At 37.5% G+C, this 24,497-nt stretch overlaps 1 protein-coding gene across 1 annotated transcript in view; it reads left to right on the forward strand.

Moving 5' to 3' along the window:
- The window catches only part of LOC111156038 (TNFAIP3 interacting protein 3), a 164,363-nt gene that overhangs the window by 100,544 nt on the left and 39,322 nt on the right, over nucleotides 1-24,497 (forward strand). The window contains exon 3 of the mRNA XM_022516610.1: nucleotides 14,974-15,094. Coding sequence (XP_022372318.1) covers nucleotides 14,974-15,094 — 121 coding nt within the window. The remainder of the gene's footprint in view (nucleotides 1-14,973; nucleotides 15,095-24,497) is intronic.

Genomic DNA, 24,497 nt, shown 5'->3' on the forward strand with positions numbered 1-24,497 from the left:
TCCTGATTTTTCAGTTCTTCAGGACCTAAACTTGCATATAAACCTTTCTTTTCTAAGTGTCTTCTTCTTTCAAATGATACTTGCTATGGGGGTGGAGGGGACAAATTTTTAAAAGATCTACCTTTACCAGTGTCACTATGATCTTTCTAATGCTTTACCTTTGGCAGTGAACACATAATCCTTGCTCAGTGGAAAGCAAGAGTTAAGAGGGCAAATGATCTGATCTCTGGGAACCTCAGTTTCCTCAACTGTAAGACAAGGGAGGCATCTCTGACCTCAAGAGGGACTTTGGATTGAATGAGATAAAGCACATACAGTGTTCAGTGCAGTGCTGGGCTCAGTAAACGCTGCCATCCCCACGACTAGCCTGGATGGGCAGGTTATGTTTGTTATATTTCAACAAGTGTCCCTGAGTGAGGGTGAATGTCCTGTCTTTAGTAGAAGACTACTGTTTCCCACCCATCCTGTCATCACTTGTCAAAACAATGTCACCTTACCCACCTGTTGGTCCCTGTTTTCACTACAGAATGCTACCTGGCCTTTGAAGATGCTCCTTTTTCCACTGGCTCTCTGAAATACCAGTTATATGGGAGGTTCACTAGGTTGCCATGTATTCTGACCTACTCAATTTTAGTAATTCCTGTTCTAGTCTTGTGTGTGTGTGTGTGTGTGTGTGTGTGTGTGTGTGGTTGCGCTTACACAAATACTGCATTGCTTTAATGTTAATCTTGTAAAGATGTATTAAGAACAAAAACTAATTTTATACCAAATAATAAAATTATTTTGCTTTGCTGGTTTCTTTCATAATCATGACCCTTGAAAATTCACTCCGAATTCAGTGGTTTGATATTTTGTAAAAACAAAGAGAAGCCAGTGTTGTTGTTTTTTTTCCATTTCACCTACAAATAAATAATCCATTCTCTACACACCGAAATTACTAGATAAGGTTTGTATAGTTTTAGAGCTTTTGCATCTAAAAATAATATGGTGATAGGGGCGCCTGGGTGGCTCAGTGGGTTAAGCCTCTGCTTTCGGCTCAGGTCATGATCTCAGGGTCCTGGGATTGAGCCCCACAACGGGCTTTCTGCTCAGGAGGGAGCCTGCCTCCCCCTCTCTCTCTGCCTGCCTCTCTGCCTACTTGTGATCTCTCTATCAAATAAATAAAATCTTTAAAAAAATAAAAATAATACAGTGATAAAAACTCATTATAAACATCTGTGATGTTCTCCAATGTCAAAGGTCTCATCCTTGTGTAAAAAAAAAAAAAATTGTAATTATTGAAAGGAAAAAAAATCCCCTTTTATGCACATTCCTTTCTTTATGAAACGCATCCAAAATGATGAGGACACTCTTGGTTGATTTTGAAGGTTAATGGACCTTACACAAAGAAGTTTTACGGAAATATTTGTGGAATCAAATGAGAAAAAAATGTCTTTCTAAGACTTTTGTTTTTTCTAGTGTGTATGGATTTTAGCACTAACCCACATTTCCAAAAGTAGGCTTCCACAATATGAGTTCAACAGAGCCTATATATTTATTGTAAGTCCACAGGGAGGTGAAATGCCAGCTATTACAGAGCAAAGGTGAAGACATTCAAAGTTTGGGGTTTTGTTTGATATTTTGTGTGTTTTTTTCCTAACTGGGTTTTAAATACTATGGTGAAAATAGCTCATTTGTTTTTCTGGAATGGCTAGAAAAGATCATCAAACTAATATGATTCATACAAGTGTTCTTCCTCTGTATTCTTTTACAAAACACTTAATCATCTTTGCTTTGTTTTGGTTTGCACTAATTTCACAAATCTCAAAGAAGATTTATTGGCCTGTGTCTTAGTGTCTGCTGCATAATGAAATGCTAATTTCATTTTATAAAATGATTTCAACATTGAGCATAAGATAATTTATGTGTCAAATCAGATTTTATTTTGTAGGTTTAATATTTAAGTACTTTTTTACTTTGAAATAATTTCAAACTAAAATTTCTAAGTGTACAAAGATCTTTTTACTCCTGTGCCATTCAAAAATAAATTACCCCTGGATGATTTAGTTTGCATTTCCTACAACCAAGGACACTTTTCTGTGTAATCACAAAATAATCCCTTATCCACGAGGAAAACCTTTACCTCTACCCTCTGAGGTTCAATATCAGGGGTCTGCTAACTCACCTGACAAAGGCTGCTTAACAAAAGAAAAGTAATATACATGTACTAATGTTTTTATTTGCACAGGAGTTCACAAGAAACGAGTGAAACTTAAAGAAGCAGTTAGATTCGGGAGCCTATAGATACTTCTTAACAAAGGAAAGAGGTGTGAGCATCAAGGGAAGAAAAATTGTAGGGAAATGAATAGGAAATATATGGGGGGACCGTTGGATGATAAAGATCATTTTGGTCAGGTATGTTTGTGCAGATTAATTTCCATGCTGGCTCTCTACTTTTGTGGATAAAAGTCGCTCTTCCCATCCTGGTAGAGGAGAGGGGTGAAATTTATGCCACCGTCACAAAGGAAAATGCATGCTCTGCTTTTAGGAAGATCAGGGAGGACCGAGAAGACTTCCTGTATTTGTCTACTTGTAATTGCCCTCAGCTTCAAATCATCCTATGTTAAAGTGAAATAAAAAGCTACACATCAAAATCAGAAAGTGAACCAAACTGATACAATACTACCACCTAACCCTCAAACCCATTCAATTTTTTGCCAATTTTCTGGTTCATACCCTTCATAGAAAAAAAAAAAAAAAAAAAGGATGCAATCCAGGATCACACGCTGCATTTATTTTTCATGAGTTTAAGCCTCTTTCAGTCTGAGATAATTCCCCCAGTCTTTGCTTGACATTCACGATGTGACAATTTATAGGCCTGATATTCAGTAGAATGTCTCTCAGTTGGCTTTTGTCTAATGTCCCTCATAGTTAGATTCAGATTATGCATTTGGGGCAGGAATATCACAGATGTGAAGCTGTGCGTTTTTAATGCATCCCATCAGATGGTCACAGTTTAAATTTTTCTCATTACTGGTAATTTTAACCTTTATCATTTGGACTAAGGTGATGCCTATCAAGATTCTCCAATGTGAAGTTATACTTTAGTATTTCCTCCAGTATTCACTAAGTATTGGGGTGGGAGATCCATGAAATTATGTAAATATTCCATTCTTCATCAAAATTTGAGCCACTATTGTTAGCATCCATTGATATTTCTTAATTTGAATTTTTACTGTGATGGCTATCAAATATTGATTTTCTAATACCATAGTTTCTTATACATTTATTAGTAGGCATTCCAATGTAAAGAAAATATTTCTTTTGTTCCCATTTCTGTTCATTTTAAAATTTGTGTATGTATAAATTAGTGAGTTCCTATTTTATTTAATGAGATATAATGCATTCCTATCATTATTTATTTTAATGCTAAAATTGTCCCATTTGTTTTTTTAAAGATTTTATTTATTTATTTATTTATTTGAGACTGAGAGAGAGAGAGAGCCAGGGAAGAAGCAGAGGGAAAGTGATAAGCAGACTCCGCGTAGAGTGCAAGAGCTAGATGCGGGGCTTGATTCCTTGACCCTGAGATCATGACTTGAGCCAAAATCGGTTCAGCCGACTGAGCCACTAGGCATCCCTAAAATTGTCCCACTTTTTTCTTTAAGATTTTATTTATTTGTCTGAGAATAAGAGCACAAGCAGGGGAAGGGGAAGGCTGAGGGAGAAACACACTTCCCACTGAGCAATGAGCTTCATTGCTCAGGATCTGGGATCATGACCTAAGCCAAAGACACTTGACCCACTGAGCCACCCAGGTGTCCTAAAATTATTCCATTTTAACCAGTCTTCTGAATACTTCCTAATTTTTCGCACAAGAAGAAACTCTAGGTTGATCAATTTCACATTCATATGAACATTGCAAAAAAAAAAAAAAAGGTAAATAGGGACTATTGCTACCTTTAATAAACCAACTTACCATTATAGGAGGAAATCTATTTGGTGTAAGTCTATTATTACATGAGTGTTAAATAATGATTGCAACATAAAAAAAAAAAACAAAACAAAAATTTACTAAAAATTGAATACAATTTTTATTAAAAGACTTTAAAAAGAAAATAAACAGAAGTAAGCTACAATTATCACACATGTGTACACTACACATCTCTCCTCTCTCTCTCCCTCTTCTGTAAAATTCAAAATGAAAATGTGAGCAACCTCAGAAACTAGTTTCTACCTGAACTGAATGCAGAGTGCCCTCTAGAGGCTTTATTCAATCAACACAGTCTTTCCAACAGAGGAGGAACCTACTTAAATTTCTGTATGTTTTCAGACACAGTTCTCAGAAAATCCATAGGATTACCCCACACATGATAATAGCTGACCATGTGATAATTCAGCCTATTAGGTACCGCCTTAAGAAAACATGCAAGGGAGCTAACAAAAAGTCGGCAGGTACCTGATGAGTTAGACAAGAGAATTGGAAACATGCCGTCAGAAGATACCAGAAGATATTAAATTCTCATATGTCAGTTTGCGACCTTTGGAAAAGCTGTTATGAAATCTCCCCCAAATTTCTGACACAACAAATGTCTTCATAACTTATTCCATCTTTTCCTTAACGTCCGTAGACAGACCAGTGTGGATTCTGATTAGCAAGCTGCCTCACTTGCCAGTCTTCCCTTGGCTCTGCACCTCTGTATGCTGTATGCCACTCCAAATCCACAGACGGCTCATAAATTAAAACCAAGAATGGCAACCATGCTTTAATGAAACTCCAAAACAGATGTCAAAAAAAAAAAAAATCACATTTAAGCAGATATAGTTTACATAAGTATTATTTAATGATCATTTAGAAAGGTCAACTATTCTAAAATTTTTATAAAGCTCTGGAGTTTAGTGTCTAAATTACTTAATACCTCAGGTATTGACATTAAAAGCATCTCCCGCCATCTTTGATATAATTTAAAAGAATTTGAATGAAATCATTTTGCTAATAGCTGCTCCTTTAAAATAGAAAGTCCTTTCAAATATTTGTCCCAATGAAGTTCAACTTTAGCAACAGTGATTTAAGAGAATAGTTTTAAGGTGATATTGCTTTGTTGTTTGATGGTAACACCTAAATACATGGTCAATAAACATCATTTGAGGTACAAGGGAAGTATTATAATTAGTTAGATATGACTCAAAATTTAGTCTTTCAGTCTTCCTAGTCACAAGTTGATGTTGTGTAGAGATTTGAGAGATACTTTTTTAGAAGTTAAAGGAAAACTACAGTCAACACAAGAATGTGGTTACATCAGATGAAAATCCCAGGCCTAACTTACCTCTTTTGTTTTTTGATATGGACTCAACTGCAAAATATACCAAAATATTCCTGTTGAAATTCTTATTTATAAGGGAGGCAAATTCTTTCCTCTGCACATTTTAGGGCTTGGCTGGGGCTCTGTAATGAAAGTTTACAAGAGAAAAACATACAAATGTTTCTGTGATATGGGAGCTCTTCTGTGGAAATGAAGATCCAAAGAAATTGCGAAACCTAAATGTTTTTCTACTAGGTTGAACAAAGAGAAGCTTTTATGGAAATGTAAAATATATAGCGAAGCTAAAGGAAAATCAGAATTATTTTAACAAGGTCTGTTTGTGGAGAATTCACTTGGTCTTCCTGGCCTGGGTAATAGGAATGTTTTTTCTCCTAGTAGAGGGAGGGTGTCTTTCAAAAGGAGTCTTATCTCAGTTTTCGGGAAGAAAAGGGGAGATCCGAATGCTTTCCTTCCATCTGCTGTTTTCCAAGTGACTTTAGTTCAAAAACAATCCTCATGCTGGAGTGGCATATTTTGGAACAGGGTATTCTGCCACCGTTCAACATGAACAAAAAAATACATGATTTTTCTGTGCGTGAATATCTAGTTTAATTTGTTCTCTTCCAGATGTTCATCAATAAGTCAATATGAGAATATTTATACTCCAGAACAATGGTTCAAAAGCACTGACTAGGTGATGCAAATGGTAGAGTAAGTGCCAAGGTTTTCTTGTCTCGAAAAGCAAGGCTTAACTTGCTTTTCATAATTGTGCTTAGGGACAAAGTTTCCTATCACCTCAATCTTTAAGATTATTCACTTTTTATAGTCTGCTTCTTGAAGAGAACGAAACTTTAAACAAACAAACAAACCCTAATGATAGTATCCCATATTAAAACAAAAATAGCAACAAAAATACCAAGGACTCTCTGCTTGCCTCCGCCATTGGTCCACAAACCTGTGAAGCTGTGTTCTTCCTGCAGCCTTGTCCGAGAGGGAATTTGTGTTATTTATAACTCTGTGATAAATGATAGGCAGAATAGCAATGTTTGTTTGGACTTCTTCCTCTTCTTCTTTTTCCACTTCTTGGATCCTTGCTCCCTGGGGTAGAAAAACTCACATCTCAACATAGAGTGCTCTTCTGGGCTCATCTTGCTCATGATGAGATCTAGTGTGGTATCATTTTCCTCTCGTCAAAACTCAGAGAGAGTGTTAGTAAAGAACTGTGCTTAATACTTGCTTTTGAACCCTTATTTATGTTTCTTCTCAAGTGTTGATGTGACTGTGAGTTTAATTAATTAACTGGAAATTCCAACTCAGAAATACCTCCTGAACCCTGCCTACTGATGCCTGAAACTACACTTTGTAGCAGAAAGGTGTGTCCCTGTCACGATATTCATAGCTGTAAGTCTTTGTCAGCTCCTTTTCTCAGAGGCAAATGTATTGACATGAGGAGGGGAGAAATAACATAGATCTCATCGTGGAAAAAAACACTCTAAAAAGGACAGAGGGATAGCCTACACATGACTTTTTAATAAAAGCTTCTTCAGGACTACCTTCTATCTTTGTTGACTTTAGATCTAGTTGTTCTTAACTATTTGTTCTCTAGTGCAATATTTAATAATCCTGGCGTGGATCTGTATGTAGATGGATAAGCAAGCTAAATCTGTCCTTGCCTCCAGAGGCTTATAATTGAATGGAGAATGCATGTAAGTAAGCAAACACACACTTACGATAAAGCGTAATAAGCTTTGTAATGGGAGAAAGGCAGGTTGTGATGGAAATACAGAGTTGGACTATCCCATGCAATCTACGATTCAGTTTCCCTCCCATATTTAAGGTGAAAACTGTAGGGTGGCTAACATTAAGCCAGGCAAAGAGGCCAATGTATGCACGTATTAGAATATTTCCCGAGGCTATATCCTATCTCTGTCCTTCTGCCCTTGTGAAAGAGAGGGCTTCACCCCTACAGAACAGCTCCAGCGAAGAGCCAACTCAGTAGGGTAACTGTTAGTTTCTACATAGCTTTGCTCGCTGATGCCCTTCCATGGCCTGACCAGCACTTGACGCAGCTCTGTATCTCTTGGCGAACCTGGCTTCTCTGTGCGCATGCTCCTCGTGGGTGCCGCCCAGGAGCTCTGTCTTGGGTAGGATGCGCATTAGTTCAGCAACCTGGCACATTTCAAAAGCAGGGAGGAGATAGGTAGGGATCTAGCCAGGAATGCAATTTGAGGGCTATAACAGATTCCATGTTTCTAAGAAATAACCCCATTCTCTGGGCTTTAGTATCAGGCACACCAAGACCATTTTTAGACAGTATTTAAATTATTAAACCGCATAACCTTGGGTAAAACTTTAGAAATATTCATTCTTGCCTGAGGCAAATGCTACTTTAAAAACTCTCTGAGTAATCATTTTCTCTTCTACTACCTTCTTAAGCCACAACTGTTGAAGTTCTCAACTACTAAAATAATTAAGACACTTTGACTTATTCATTTAGAACACATATACATATTACAAAGTAATATATTACATATCACATATTACATATTATAAAACACATATTACAGAGTAATTTGTTTCTCTCCACATTGGCCAGGACCATACTCAGAGTACTAATATAATAACAAAAAGTAAAACCTAAAAAATTACTCTTTGATTATACTCTTTTAGACAACACTTCTCATTCCTGGGTCACCAAAGATTACAACTCCCAGGCTTTGAACATCTGGAAGCATTTCCATTAGAGAAGACCCACTATCGACTTTTCCTTGTCTTATATTTGCAAATGTGCTTTGTTCTTCAAATTCTTCCCTAAAAGGTCTTGGCTTAGGAGGTAAGATCAAAGCACAAAATGTGACCTTGGCAGCAGGCTGGGAGGAAATGTGGACATTTGAAGTGGGCGAGTATATGTGGAGGAAGGAAGAACATTAGTGTCCTTAATTCTTGCCCAGGCTTTGCATTCCATCATTTAACCCCCTCTGTGACTCGTTTGTGTGTGTTCTAATGCAGGAGATGAATTAAATGAATTTCAGGTTATTTCCAAGATTGTAGTTATTTGTTTTGTCTGTTGAGTAAAATAATGTTCTTCAGGAATGTACACTACTGGCCAATACCGATGATGCAACCATAGCATGTAACCATCAAAACCAAGTCTGGTGGATCTGGATTGCACGCTCACCATGAGTCATTATCAACAACTAGAAACTTGATGACTTTGAAGTATAGATATCCAGTGATGTTAACGTCAATGCACAAAAAGTTAAAAACAGGATCATGATACAGCGTAAAATGAACTTATGTTCATGGTTTTAATTCAATTCATTAATTAATGATACCCCAGAAGATAAGAAGACATATTCAAAGAGCATTTGAGGAGCTGGGTAGTTATAGGCAATTTGATAAAGGAATGTTAGAATAAGATGCTTAGATATTAGTTAATGCCCTACAAAGCAGGAACCCATAACCTTCGGGATTATCTTTTCTAGCAGAGAGGTTTCTACAAATGAAAAATGTCTAAGCTCTAATCAAATGGTAAAATTTAAATAATGAAATAATCCTTGGATAAGCTTATTAAACCATGGCATTCAAAGACATGCTTTATACTTTGTTTAATTGGATAATTTTTTTAAGGCCTCTGTACTGGAGACTTTCCAATGTGTAAAAGAAGTCTGAGGGCTCCAAATATACCTATTTGGTATATCGTTCACCTCTTTCCCTATTTTCTGTGGTTGCTCACTGGGTGAATCATTTTTTCCTGGTGGTAGTCTAGGGAAAATCAGCTCACACATCATACATAATTTAGGGAAACTTTTTTTTAAAGCTTCATTGTCATACTGGATTAACTTACTATCCTACTGGTAAAATCTGATTCATATTAATACCATTTCTATTTACTTTGCTATGTTGGTTTATTTTTGCATGTGAAAGGTAGGAATGAGGGATAATAATTCAGGAGATTTATATTCATGTGATTTTTAAAATAAACTACGAAAAAGTCAGGGTCCAATGGGAATTTACTAGACTTCATTGAACTCAGTCATGCTCACCTCAGAGAACTCTGGGCTTAACAATATTATCTCTGTAATTCTCTGTTCACTTGTGATTTAGCAGGGAAGCCAAGTCAAATAAAAATTTTAGTAAAAGTATTTGAGTCAGAGAGACATTTATGAATTTCTGTACTTTCTTCATGGTAAAAAAGAAATTGAAGTGTACTCTTAGAGAAAGCCATGCTGAGATTTGATTTTTTACAATGTTCACTCATGACAATAACTTAAGTCAGGTCAGTAACTTTCAGCTTTTTGGGGAAGTCCAGAACTTGATAAAAACTATAGACCTTTCCTTTAGAGGGAGACAATGAGCATATAATGCATCTATTATCTCATATTCAATTTTATTTGGGATGATTCGTGGACCACCTGCATCTCATCTATGCACCCTGATCAAGAACTCACAACTTAGAAAAAAGGAGTCACATTGAAGATAGGTCATAGGTGAGACACCTGAACCTCATACCTTGTCTTCTAAAGCTCTCCTAACATCTGACTTTGTAAATCAGCTACATTTCAGTTTAGACCCCAGTAGGTTGTTTTCTTTGAAGCTGAAGCAAACACACTCAGCAAGATGGAAAACCTCAACTCAATTATTTGGGGATAACATAGGACTCTTATGGTCTTGCTGTGTTGACAATTCACACCATAGAGTAAAATGTCCTGGGCTTCAGAGTGCATCCTTATCCTGCCCCTTATAATGAGAGACCTTAAGAAACGTTTTTTATTGTTGTTGTTTTTAAGATTTTATTTATTTGAAAGAGAGAGAGTGTGCCCACACATGAGTGGGAGGGAGGGGGAGAGGCAGAGAATCTCAAGCAGAGTCTGCACTGAGTATAGAACCAGAAGTGGGGCTCAATCTCAAGACCCTGAAATCATAACCCTGAGATCATGACCCGAAATGAAACCAGGAGTCAGACACTCAACTGACTACCACCCAACCACTCCAACATTTCTTTCGTAAGGCTCAATTTTCCCATCTGAAAAATAATGGTGATTAAGAAGTAGGGACTGGAGTGTAGGTCATTGGAACCATAAACCTCAATCTGACCAGTGGAGTAGAAGTAGAAGCAGAAAACAGATCCAAAAGTGAGGATAGTATGTACCCAGTAAAACTCACACAGGATCATGTAGGCTTTGTTCTATTTGTATATAAAAATTTGGTAGAGCGTTATTCTTTTTAACGCAACTCTGGACCTAGAGTTGAAATGTTATATTAAAACTATATCTATGATGCATGCAATTATTTAATGATCTAAAGAGAAAAGCAGAGTTTATCAACTTTAATTGATTCTTCCTCTCAACTGTCACATTGATGAGCCTAACAGAAAGAAATAAACCTTGTTAAGTACTGTTTTTCTTTTTTTTTTTTTTTTTTGTAGAATAAATCTAAGGCCAGTTGAAATTCATGAACTAGAACAAATTTCACTAATAAAAAACAATATAAAATATTTTATCTAACAAATTCTTATATTAAAGAATAATCTAAGAGATTTGCTAAGAATGTTGTAAAACCCAAATAGCAACATGGCTATCTTTTTTTATCCAAGGTGTGACTAAACTTTTTGCTTATCTTGTGAATCAAATTGGATTTTTGTGTGTGTTTTCTAAATTGTTTTTCTTTTCAGCAATATGCTAAATGTATTTTTCTTACTTTCCAAGCTCGTTTGTTAGAGCGTTTGGTAGCTGGGCAGCACCCTCAGAATGAAAAGAGTGCTCTCAATTATAGAGCACCTACAGCAGGGCTGGCCCTGGGCTAACCCTTGTACATGTTGTCACTAATCCTACCGACAGTCTCACAATGTAACAGTATTTCTCTCTTCTTATAAATCACACCAAGAATCTTCAGAGAAGTTAAGGGACTCTCTAGGTCCCATCATTAGGTTCAACTCTTAAGGCTTATATTCTGCTTTCCACTGCATCTAATGCTATTTTCAGAGGCTTCGACAGTACGTTCTGAGGTATACTGATTATAGTGACAACAATGGCCATAACAATGCCAGTGAGAAATAAGTTCAAGTCCTCACTGTGGTAAGATCTCTGGAGTCCCACCCCCTCCTGTGTTCTTTCAGTTCCCAGCTGGGGTCCTGAGCACTCAAGCCCTGTCCCTGCCACAGTGGTCCACACTGAGACCCACCAGCTTCATATATATGACCAGGAGCTCCTTGCCTCTGTTCTCTTCCTCTTTGCTGTCATTTCTCCTCTTCCTGTAGCACTCAAAGTCACCACATGGAGGCTCATTCTTCACCAAGTCCAGGGACCACCACCCTCATAAGACCCTCTGTCTTTGGCTATTATTCTGAGCCCCACACTCAAGAGAGGGAACAGGGTCCCTGATCAGAAGCAAAACCTTTACTCACTTGTCCAAATGAAAAAGGAAGTGGTGGCTGTTGGCATCTAACCATGTTCACCATTAAAGTTGAGACAGTGTGAGAATCAATACCATGTGATTGTTTCTATGAAAAGTGGGTACCCTGCAATAGTGAATACTCAATGAATTATCGTTGAACATTGAAGAATGCACATAATGCAAGTATAGAAGAACAAGGCAGGGGAACCTGGGTGGCTTGGTCAGTGAACCATCCAACTCTTGATCTCAGCTTTGGTCTTGATCTCAAGGTTGTTAGTTCAAGTCCCAGCATGGAGCCTACTTAAAAAACAAACAAATAAACAAATGAACAAAATACAAGGTAGCCATGAAGACAGTAATAACTGAGCTCAAGTGTCCATTAGAAAGCAACTGTTAGTGTTTCCTTGCTTCATGATTTATGTCTCAACTTTATCAGTCTTATGAGTTTGAGGTTATTCACATACATTTTAAATAAGCATCATAATTTAGTGGCTAGATTTAATGTTAAGGTTAGGTGTTGTGAGTTAAATTTTATCACAGAGTCACATTTATTTAATGACAAATATTTATTGAGCTCGTGTTATGTGCCAAGGAGCAGAGCAGCTGAATAAAATCAAAGGCCCTTCTTTTCTGGGGCATATATGGGAACTCTGTGGGTGTCAGAGGGAACAGCAAATAAATAAGAAATCAAAATAATAGAAAATTCTAAGAAGAAAATGAAACAGAATTAAGGGATAGTAGTGATGGGTATGAAAAAGCTATTTCAGATGCATTAGTCAGAAGAGGTTTTCTTGTTAAAGTGATTTTTGAGGCAGGACCTGAGTAGCAGTGGGGAGCAGGTTTTGTGGAAGTAATAGCAAACACCAAGTCCCCAGAGTGGGCTTTGTGCTTAGCATGTTCTGTACCCTGTGATGGGGCAAGAGTGCATGGAAGATTTAAGAAAAAACAAAACAAACAAACAAACAAACAAACAGGTAGGAGGGGAAGAGAAGATGAGCTCAGAAACATAGCAAGGGAGCTAGATCATCTTGGGGCTGGGAAGTTGTTAACGGGTCATACCAAAGTGGTGATCCTGTCTGGGGTCTGAAAGGGCTTAGGAACATGTTTGCCACAGAGGGATGTTGTGACAGAAAGTATTGTGAGCTGGTGATAGGCAAGTCTGGTTCAGATTAGGTCTGAAAACTGCCTCAGGGGCTTAACCTTTGGTTTAGTTCAATCCCAGGGCTATTTGGGACTCTAATCTGAAGGATTTGAGGAAGTTTTCAAAGGAATTTTGCAACTCTTCTCAGAGGGTTGTGGGAAACAATTGCAGACTCAATGTCCTGCATATGTAACAATTTGGGCCATGAAGAATTTTACCCTAGACCCAGTAGCTTGTAACATACAGTGACATCATATGTGGTGCATGAGGTATAAGTTCACAGCCTGAAGGAAAGAATAAATATAAATATGAAGGTCAGGGTGCCTGGGTGGCTCAGTCATTAAGCGCCTGCCTTCAGCTCAGGTCATGATCCCAGGGTCCTGAGATGGAATCCCACATTGGGCTCCCTTCTCAATGGGGACCCTGCCTCTCCCTCTGCCTGCCACTCCCCCTGCTTGTGCTCTCTCTCTGTCAAATAAATAAAATTTAAAAAAAAAAAGAAAAGAAAATCTAGTTTAAATCTTGGTGTTATTAACTAGTGGTCATGGGAAGGTGAGCAATTCGTTCTAGTTCTCATAAATGATAACCATTGGACTAGATTCTCTTTAAGGTAATTAATTTTTGACTCTAGTATAATACTTCCATTTGGTAGCAAATAATTGCTTAGGCATTTGTTTTCAGGTTAATTGCAAACATATAGCAAGAATAGTTAAGAAACAGGCTTTATATCATCATTGATAATAACCAAAACATGGAAACTACCTAACTGTCCATCAGTGATGAATAGATAAAGAAGTAGTGGTGGGGATGTGTGTGTGTGTATGTATGTGTATATATATATATATATATATATATATATATATGTATATATATATATATATAAAATTTTTTAAAGATTTCATTTATTTATTTGAGAGAGAGAGAGGGAAAGAGAGAGCACAAGCAAGGGAAAGTGGGAAGGCAGGGAGACAGGCGTGGGGCTCGATCCCAGGACCCTAAGATCATGAACTGAGCTAAAGGCAGACGCTTAACCAACTGAGCCATTCAGCTGCCCCTATACAATAGAATATCATTCAGTCAGGAAAGGAATTTGTGACAACATGGATGGACCTTAAAAGCATTATGCTAAGTGAAATAAGTCAGACAGAGAAAGACAAATACTGTATGTACTATGTGATCTCACTTATATGTGGAATCTAACAACAAAACGAAACAAAGTAAAACAAAGAAACACAAGATGAGAAAACCTCCACCAAACTCTCAGAAAAAGAGATCAGATTTGTGGTTACCAGAGCAGGTGGGGGAAGTGCCAACTGGAGGAAGGTGGTCAAAAGGTACAAAATGCAGTTATAAGGTAAGTAAGGACTAGAGATGCCATGTACAGTATGATGACTAGAGCTAACACTGCTGTAGGATGTATGGGAAAGTTGTTAAGAGAGTAGCTCATAAGAGTTCTCACCACAAGGAGAAATGTTTCTTTCTTTTTTTTTATTGTATCTATATGAGAAGATGGATATTAGCTGACCCTATCGTGGTAATCATTTCACAATATATGTAAATCAAACCATCATACTTTAACTTATACAGTAATCTATGACAATTATTGCTCAACATAACTGGAAGGAAAAATAAAATAGTAAAAAAGTAAAAAAAAAAAATAAAACACACATGCACAGGCACATGCACACACAGAGGCTATAGAATCCTATAGATCTGAGTTTTCTCTTGGCCCTGCCAGCGTTTGACTTTGCATAAATTTGTAAGTCGGTTAATTTCCTAAATCCAAGTTTGCTTAACTGTAAAATGCGGTGATGGGTGATACCTCAATGGACTCTTGTGCCACTGAATAAGAAACTGCAGGTCACCTGGTTCACTGTGAGTGCTCCGTTCTGGTCATTGTTATCAGACTGTGAAAATGCCTAAACTTGTCTGCATCTTACTTTATTATTTTGTATAAATGTGCAAGAAAGTGAAAATTAAACTCCCGTGTTCCTTGAAGTGCTCTAATGGCATGGACTAATACAAAATGAGGTCAGAGATTGGGAGATTCTAGAAAGGTACTGTATACCTCCATGCCATTGAAAACTCATTGTACCCTTAAATAATTTTTAATTGGCTTTATAAAATGTGCCTTTCCCGTTCCCCCCTGCGCAGATGTGAAAGCATGGAATTGGACAATAAAATCCGAGATCTGATCGAGAGGAATGCTTCTCCCGATCTTAAAGGGGTGACCCTGGGAGCCACACCAAGTCACAGAAATTCATGTTCTCTAAAGGTAAGAAACCACCTTTTTTTTCTACGTTTTCTCAAAACACCCTTCAACAATGTGTTCACCCAGAAGAATTTATGGGGACAGTCCCCAAATCATTTACAGTAATGTACTTCCTTGATGACTGAGAGGATAAAGTCAACCACTATAAAACCTCTTTTACACAGTCACTTCCTGTTACTGAGGAAACCCTTCAGCAGAAACACTTTCCCATTTAAAGTGTGATGCCAGGCAGGCAAGTGTTGCTACAGGGAAGTGAGGACAAGCTCAGGCTATAAAAAAAGAATGTCAAATACAGCAACATCTCTTTTTTGGGGAGTAAGTCACCCAATTTGTGTAAACATTCTTACATTGGATTACTAAAATCAGTACAATTCATTGTCTTTTTTTAACATTTAAAAAAATTTTAAAGATTTTATTTATTTGAAAGAGAGAGAGAGAGAGAGCCCAAGTAGGCGGAGTGAAAGAGGGAGAAGGAGAAGCAGACTCTCCACTGAGCAGGGAATCCAACGCAGGGCTCCATCCCAGGACCCTGGGATCATAACCTGAACTGAAGGCAGACACTTGACTGACTGAGCCACCCACGCACTCTACATTGTCTGCTTTTTAAAAGAAAAAACAGGCTTTCCAAATAAAAGGAGTTGTCCAACTATGAATTTCTTCTTGTTTCAGGATACTTTTCTACGGTGCTTCATAGAAGCAAATAAAATTCAAGGGTAAGGTCAGGCTAGGAATCTTGAAGATGACTTTATTGAAATGCATCATAAATGACCACACGAACTCAAGCTCTGTAGTCCTCCTGATTAGAAACAATTTCTAATGATCTTTTCAACTGTAAAAATCATACAGAGATTTTTATAGCTTGGATCTCATAGACAAATATTTAATTAATGCACCTAAGTTGCTTTCATACACTTATATCTTTTTCTCTTAAAGGAGACCCTGGAATTAAATAAGGTTTAAACTCCAGACCTCAGTGAAATCTCTTGGCCCACCACTCCCAGAGAATATCTCTTAGCATTTGGGATCTCTCTGTGTCTCTCTTTTTCACACACACACACAGACCTACCCAGTTCGTTGAACCTACCTGTTTTCACTTTAAGAATATGCTGCAGATACCCCTCTACCTCTTTTTTCATTCATTTAATAAACATAGAATTGTGTGTGTCTGGCATCTACATACTTTCTCCTGTTTAGAAACTCACTTGTCCCTGACGAAACAGTATCTTTTTTTTTTTTTCAAGATTTACTTATTTATTTTAGAGAGAGAAAGAGAGAATGCGCAAGTGAGGGAGAGGCTCAGAGCGAAAGAGAAAATCTCAAGCAGACTCCTCACTAAGCATGAAACTGGGCTGTGGGGCTCAATTTCACAATCCCGAGATCATGACCTGAGCCAAAATCAAGAGTCAGACGCTTAACCCACTGAACCACCGAGGCACCCCAAGTAGTACCTATTTTTAAAGTAAGAAATGAAGGTCTGTGGATGGTTAGAGCCATGGAAGGCTTATTTCTCCCCTTCTCATCTCACCTCTTCCTTTGAACCCTCATACATACCATCTCTAATTCCCAGTTAGGATTTTCCTCCTTCATGGAAATGTATGCTTTTCTCAAATAGCTTTCTTGTCTACTTTATGACAAGAGTTTGAATCCCCTCCAGTACCCTGATCCTCATATGTTTTGATTATCAGCCCCTGAGACCCATTTGCTCATGACTGACTTCCTCCCAACTCTGTTCACTTTGTCCTCTGGATTTCTCCTCATATGGTAAAGACCTCTTCTACATACTCATCGTCATCCTCTTGGTAATTAGTTCCCCCTCTTTGGGGGACTTACCCAAAACTTGTTATCTTTCTTTAACATACTGCTTCTCCCATCACTTCCCTGAATGAAATTTGCTCATTTTCCTACACACCATACATCTAGGCAAAGGGCTGCAGATTCCAAGCTGATCGTTTGCTTTGCTGTGTTTTTTTTTGTTTTTTTGTTTTTTGTTTTTCCTTGAGAAGTATGAGATCTGGAGAGAAACATCTGGAGAAAGTGAGAAGGTGAGAGATGAGATCTAGTATTTAAGGAATTTGCAGAAGGTATGGCATGAACAGTGGGAGGTGAAAGAGAGGAATAAAATTGCAATGAGGTGCTGAATAGCTGTGAGGACAGAGCTGAACTTATCCTGTCACCACTCGGTGACAGGACAAATCCCTCCATGGCATTTGGGCTCCTGTATCTTCAGTAACCCCATCACCTCTCACCAGCTTAAAATATGCTTAGCACTCCTCCACTTTTAAACATGTGTGAGATCCCATATTATTTTATGGATAATGTTCTAACTTATTCTTGCGCATCATATCCAAGCTTATTGATCGGGACATTCAAAGCTTTTCAGCCCCTTATCACATCACTAATAAGCTCTGCCTTGAAAAACCCAATGGTCATTTTGCATCTGATTTTTCACTTGTTCTCTCATGCATTTGATGCTATTTCCTAATTCAACCTTTTAAAAATGTCTTTCTCCATCAACAGCTATAAAATCAATCTCTCATTATCCCTCCCTCCCCATACATACAACTTTTTTTCTCCAATCTTTCCTCTTCGTTCACCTTCACTGGCTTCACTTATATAATGTGCCTGTGTCGTATTAGTGTTACCCAGGGATCTATACGTAGTCCTTTGTTCATTAAACTACAAAATATATGCCAGTGACTCCACACGCATATAGCTTCCTAAACTTGGAGTTCTTTTCTTCATGCACATCAATTTCACTCAGTAGTTGCAAAATGAATTCAACATCTTTCCTGTTAAAACTGCTTGCTTCTTCCTCTCTACATTTCCTGCACTAATGAATGGATCATTTTTTTAATCCAGTTATCCAAACTCGGGTATAATCCAGGGTTACCAAGCTGTCCAAACCCAGGAGGCATTCATAGAATAATGCCAGTCTTCACCCTGGACCCTCAAGGTAAAAGCCTTGGTACAATCTTTGGACTTCATTTTTTTCCCTTCACCCTTCCTACTGTGCCATGGTTTGGATATTCATTATCTCTTGCCTAGACTATCCCCAGGAGATGCCTAGTCACCCTTCTTAAGTTTTATTCCACATTAATTCATATTTACCAATATGGATCTTGCTAATGTGCAAGTCCTTAGAACTTAAAAGTAGATCTTACCTACATCATAAAGTCCAAATGCCGTGGCTTAATACATAAAATCCTCCAGGATCTAGTCCCTACTTATATTTAGAACAAACCAATAGGGAGAGAATCTAGTATTTGTAGGTCAACTACCATGATAGGCATGGAGGTATTTTATATTATGTTTGAGATCTACAACAACACTTAAATAAGGCTATCTTTACCCTCATTTTCCAGATTCCCTTTTTGTGGCTCCATGGTGTGAGGTAGGAGCTTCAGAGTAGGTTCTGGGAGTGGGGAAATTCTTTCTTGTGGCTTTTGCCCCACTTTTATCTTCTCAAACCGTGATTCAGACCCAGAAGGGAACATACCTCTCCCATTTCATGAAGGGGAAACTGAGGCATTAAGGGAACAGACTTTTGGACATGGTTCTTGAAGCTTCCATCTAAGCCATTTCAGGGTCCCAGTGCTCCTGTCACCTTCTTGTCATCCTCTGGCCTAAGACAGGGTCAGAATATGTGAACCTCCCCCAATAAAATATTTGACAAAGAAAAAAACAAACAAACAACAACAACAACAACAACAACAACAACAAACCCTGTGCTTTCACTCTCTCTTTGAGAAAAGTTTCCCAAGAACAACCCTTGGGAGTCTCTCTGCATCCCAACAGACTTCAAACACATCTTCTTCAGTCGTCGTCTGAAGGTATCATCAAGAATTTCATTGCTTGAGTGAACAGTTTAGTTTCCAGTGAACAGTTTAGTTTCCAGTTGGAATCTCAGCTGAATTACTATTTATCCAATAGCACTCTACAGGAGGGAATCCTACATTCAAAACAAAACAAAAACTTTCGCATTCTCACTGAGATATCTATAGGACTGAAAGAAGTATATGAAAATTTATTTTTGGTGTAAGACAAGGATTAGCCAGTGACAGTGAGACTATGGAGGGTGTCTCTCATTTTCCACTGAATGAAGTAACCATAAGATCAGTACAGTAGACTCCCTTTCCAGGAGCAGAAAATAAATTTCTTTATAACTTAAGAGATAGGAAAAAGTGTAGCTGAATGAAAGAAATATTATTTAATGAAAGGCCCCAAGACATATGTCAAGTTCCCCTTTTCGCTCAAGAAAATGAACAGACTGACTCATTGCTGTGAGGAAACAGATACATTATTGATGAACATGAGGAACTCCAGAAGTATAAGAGCATTCTTTAATATTTGGGAGAGTTGAAATAGACAGTTGGCGAGCAAAGAGCATTGAATGTCTTGTAGGCAAAAGAAAAATAATTGCCTAAGTGACGGGTGTCTGAGTGGCTCAGACTCTTGGTATCAGCTCAGGTCATCATCTCATGGGTCATCATCTCATGGGACATGATTTCCTGGATCATGAGATCAAGCCCCAAGTGGGGCTCCATGCTCAGCGGAGAGTCTGCTTAAGATTCTGTCCCTCCCCCAACTAACATGCATGCATGCACTGTCTCTCTGTCTCTCTCAATCAAATAAATAAATAAATATTTAAAACAATATGGTCTAAGTGAGAATAATATCCATATTCCAAAATGAATGTTAAAAATAGAAGTGACACTAAACCAAGACATGGTCCTAATACTATAAGAAAATTAATGTATGAACATTCTTTTGTGACCCTGTAATTGTCAGTCTTAAAATACAATGGAAAGGGGGAGGAGAATTGAAATGTATTTGTCCAAAAAATATAGAAATAAATTCTTGGAATTTATTGTAACTCTTGGAAATAAAGATACAATTTGGGAGTAAGAAGAAAAGCTATCCAAATTTTAAAAAGATCCACTAGAATTGAATTTGTTTAAGAAGTTTGTCTTGTCTTTGGATTTGTCTTCCTTTTCCTCTTTTTTTTTTTTTTTCTTCTGTTTTTAAATAAGAGGCAGCACCTGAAATTGGCTTTCAGTAACTTTGGCTTAAGCTGAGGAAGGATTTCCCGGTAACTAAGAACAAATTTTAGATCTGGACATTCTTCCCAAAATAAAAGGCCCTGGGAAAATTCTTTTGATGATTCAGAGAGTAATATAAACTTATGACTCTTGGAAATATTATAAAAGAAAAACTTCCTACAAACTACAGTAAGTTAACACACGTTTTCTGTAACCACATTGTTGAAAAAAAAAATAGTTTCCCTTTCCTTATTTCCCCTTTTTTAAAGCTAAACTAGTATTCTTTATCAAAATGCAATTTTGAAGACCAAAATATTGTTTTCTCATTTGTAAAATGGATAGTGATAAAAATATAAAGTAAGTGAAAATGTGAAAGCAGTTTGTAAATATAAAGGGCTAAATGAGCATTATTGCCGTCATCACCGTCATCATCTTCTTCTTCTTCTTCATTATTTTTATGCTAGTAGGATGATCTTGAGCTCCCCCAATCTTTTTATTTTTATATTTTTCTCAAATAATAACTAGCTTCTTCTTTGAATCCCACTATCTAATTTCAGCAGTGATGGCTATGTAATTTTTTTAAAATGTATTATTTATTTTTGGGGGGAGGGTCACAAGGAGAGGGAGACAGAGAATCTCAAGCAGGCTCCTCACTAAATGTGGCACCTGATGTGGGGCTGGATCTTAGAATCCTGAGATAACGACCTGAACCCAAACCAAGAGTCAGACACTTAATGGACTGAGCCAACCAGGCACCCCTCCAAGCATCATCTTTATATACATATGCTTTTTCTTAATTATATATAATTTTTATATAAAAATAACTTATAATTTTTATTTAAAAAATAGTATCCACATTTATGCATATGATGTTGGTATGTATTGTCTCAGGAAGGAAGTAATCTCTTTTACCTGAAATGTCCAAGCTAATTACTTATTGATTATGAAATGACACAGAAGCGCTTCCATCCTCAAAGGAGTGGTCCCTTGGATCTTCAGATTTATATTAAAAAAACAGAAAATATGTGAAAGACCTGTCTGTTTTGTTCATCTTTATATCTATAGTTAGCACAGTACCCAATCCATAACCCATAATCAATAAATAGTTGTTATAAGAATGCATACATGAATGAAGATGAGGAAACACATGAGCAAAGTATGAGAAAAATAAAGTGATCTGCACTGATATAGCGTGATAAGGAATTAATGTTCTTACTGAAAAGAGAAAAAAAATTTAATTCAAGTAGGATTATAGGATTTGGAAGCTAAATTTCTCTTTGCAGATGACTAGTTATTCATAGTAGAAGTTAATCTCTAGGCAAGTGGTGGTGGAAACTGGTACGATTTTGTTTGGATATAATCTCCAAGGTCAAGCTAATTCATATCTAGCCCTCAAGAAAGCTCAATGACCTTGAAACTTTCCCGAATTCTATTCCTTAATGGCTCGGGCTCCTGAATGATGTTTTGTCCAATAATTTTCAGCTGTGTTATATCATATCTTGCCCATATAGATAAAAGGTTCTTCATGGGGAATAAGCATGGGGGGTTAAGTGAACTCTGGTAAGGGTTCAACTACCCACATGTCATACAATGACATGTCATGGCCATGTCACTTAACATCTCTGAATTTCAACTTAATCCTTCTTATCATCAAAGATAACTCTCCTGACAACCTCATCGGGTTGTTATAAAGTTCAAATTAAAGCAAGTATAATGTTCCAAACCACAGAACTCATGTATGCAAAATATATATAATTTTGCTTTCTGAACTGAACTTAGTTTCAGTCTAGGACCCCATCCTGTCTCTTACAAGATAAAGTAATCTGCTTGGCTACAGAAAATGTCAGCCACTTCATTGTTTTCTCTGGCAATTGACTTTGCAGGCCTTCTCTCATCACCCTCCTTCTCCCCATAATGGCACATAAGGTCTGTGCAGCTGATTTTGTGAAGTAATCAAGGTGGGGGAGGATTGTCAGAAATAGCAAATAAAAATGTCTTGTATTTTCTGGCAAGTTTAGGGTGAAAGCATTTAGGCTACAAAAATCCACCATCCTACAATACCATTGGCACTAATGTAAGCTCCTCCTTACGGTCTTTTCATTGGCCCATATCCTTGGTGGCAGTCATTGAAGCTTCCATGGCACTCATTTCACCTCTTATCCTCGGGGCCATATATATGGTAAATACTGCAAACTTCTCAGTTAACCACTTTTTCATTCTTCTCAGAAATGTAGGAAATATCTGGTTCTGCTTCCATAGCACTTTGGTGTTGAGCTGTCTCAAGACCTAGACATGCCACAAAGTCTCAGCTGGGTACCATGGTGGTATGGAGAAATTCTCTTCAGATCTGGCCCCTTCTCCAGGCTTAACCCAGGGGATGAGGCTGAAGCTGTCTCTGCTCTTAGCCACAATCTGAGCACTTGGATAGATGATGGATGAGTCCGTAGAAGTAACATCTTCTAAAGAACTATGACATCAACGCCATAATATGTAATCTCCAGGAGCAACTGCCTATAATTTTTATTTATTTAGGGAGTTACATAGGTGATGGGGGAAATTGTTAATTATTTTTCCATTTCCTGAGAAGCCAAGGTTATATCTCGCAGAGGTTGTTTGGAGACAAGAGTCCTGACTTCTGGAGCCATGGTTCTGTCGGTGATTTAAAACAAAAAGAAGAGCACGCAAGAGAGAAACCTGTTACAGTATGATTCAGATCATTTAAAAAAAAATCAAGTGCAATTTTGTTTACAAATGATGTATATTAAAGATTTTTCTATTTCAGATGTAAAAAAAAAAAAAAAAATTTCCATTTCTTCCGGAGCCCTCACAACCACCCAGATACTCTTATTCCCTGATCTTTTCTCATTTTTCCCTCAGGCCATGAAACCTTGAAATCTATTCTTCAGTGAGGGGGTGGGAGTGGAAGAGATAAGGAAAAGGTTATATTGACTTCTCAACTCCCATCTTTTCTATCAGTTCTTAATGGCAAAAGGTTTATGCCGAGATTCTGTCTTTTTCTCAAGCATTTTATTCTGAAAGTTTCAAATATATAGCCAAGTTGAAAGGATTTTATGATATACAATGGTATATCCACCACCTAAATGTTGCCACCAACCTTTTACTATACTTATTTACCACGTGTCTATCTACCTACTCACCCCTCTTTGTATGCATTAATCTGTGTTATTTTTTGAGGCATTTCAAAATAAACTGCACAAGAGGAATTCATCTTTAAAAAGCTTTTAAGATAATTTTCAGGAAAAAAAAAATAGCTTTTGCAATTCAAAGTTTTGGTCTTCAATATGGTCCCTGGAGTTTGGAGAGTCTATTTTGAAAACCAAAGGTTAGGTACATCTTGGTGACTCAGTCAGTTAAGTGTCTGCCTTTGGCTGAGGCCATGCTCCTGGGGTCTGGGAACTGAGTCCTGGCATAGAGCTTTTTGCTCAGTGGGGAGCCTGCTTCTCCCTCTGCCTGCTGCTTCCCCTGCTTGTGCTCTCTCTCTCTCTGACAAGCAAATAAATAAAATCTTAAAAAACAACAACAACACAAGAAAATCAAAGGTTGAACAGGGACCGTTTTTCTCTTTGCATTTAATGGCAAACTTAATCAGCCCTGGAGGCAGAAGATCTCATTAACCAAGCAAAGAAAGGATTAGTTACAGAAAACAAAGAGCAGCACCTATTTGGAGGGATCATGAGTTAATCAAGATATTAACTTACCTCATAGGATGTACTAAAGCACTGTGCAAATGTAGGAAATGTTATTGAAGACCACATTTATGCCTTTAAAAAATTCCCACATAGCATGTACAATTATTTTTATTGTTTATTATTAAATAGTAACCAAGATTAAGAGAAAAAAACTTAAATCGGGATTTATATGGAGGCAAATATATAGAGAGATCATATAACTAAAATAGAGAAGGATAAAATATTTACCTATAAAATGAATAAAAAGAAAATACACAGAAATAGAACAGTTTTTTAAGAATGGTTGATACCCCTACTCGATCTTTTTTGATTTGGAGGCAGAATATATAGCTTTGTGTGACTGTGGTCATTCTCCTCCGGGCTGTATTCTTAGAAGTGGAGGTGTGCTATAATTTCCTACTGAAGACTCATGCATAAACAAATACATTCAATAAAAATGGATGGTTTCACTACTCTGGGGTCTGAAGGTACTGTTAGTACCCAACGTTCAAGTGATAAATATTGAAGAAGCTTCCAGCCTCTCAGAAGGGACAGGTACGTAAAAATAATGACTGTTTTACTGTAAATGCTGGAGTTGATGCCTCACAAAGCACCCTGGCATCACCAAGGAGGAAATAACTAATAGCTGTGAAGAACCAGGGCTGCCTTCACAGGGAG

This window comes from Enhydra lutris, unplaced genomic scaffold, assembly GCF_002288905.1.
Source record: "Enhydra lutris kenyoni isolate GAN:26980312 unplaced genomic scaffold, ASM228890v2 scaffoldscaffold3, whole genome shotgun sequence".
Lineage (NCBI taxonomy): Eukaryota > Metazoa > Chordata > Mammalia > Carnivora > Mustelidae > Enhydra > Enhydra lutris.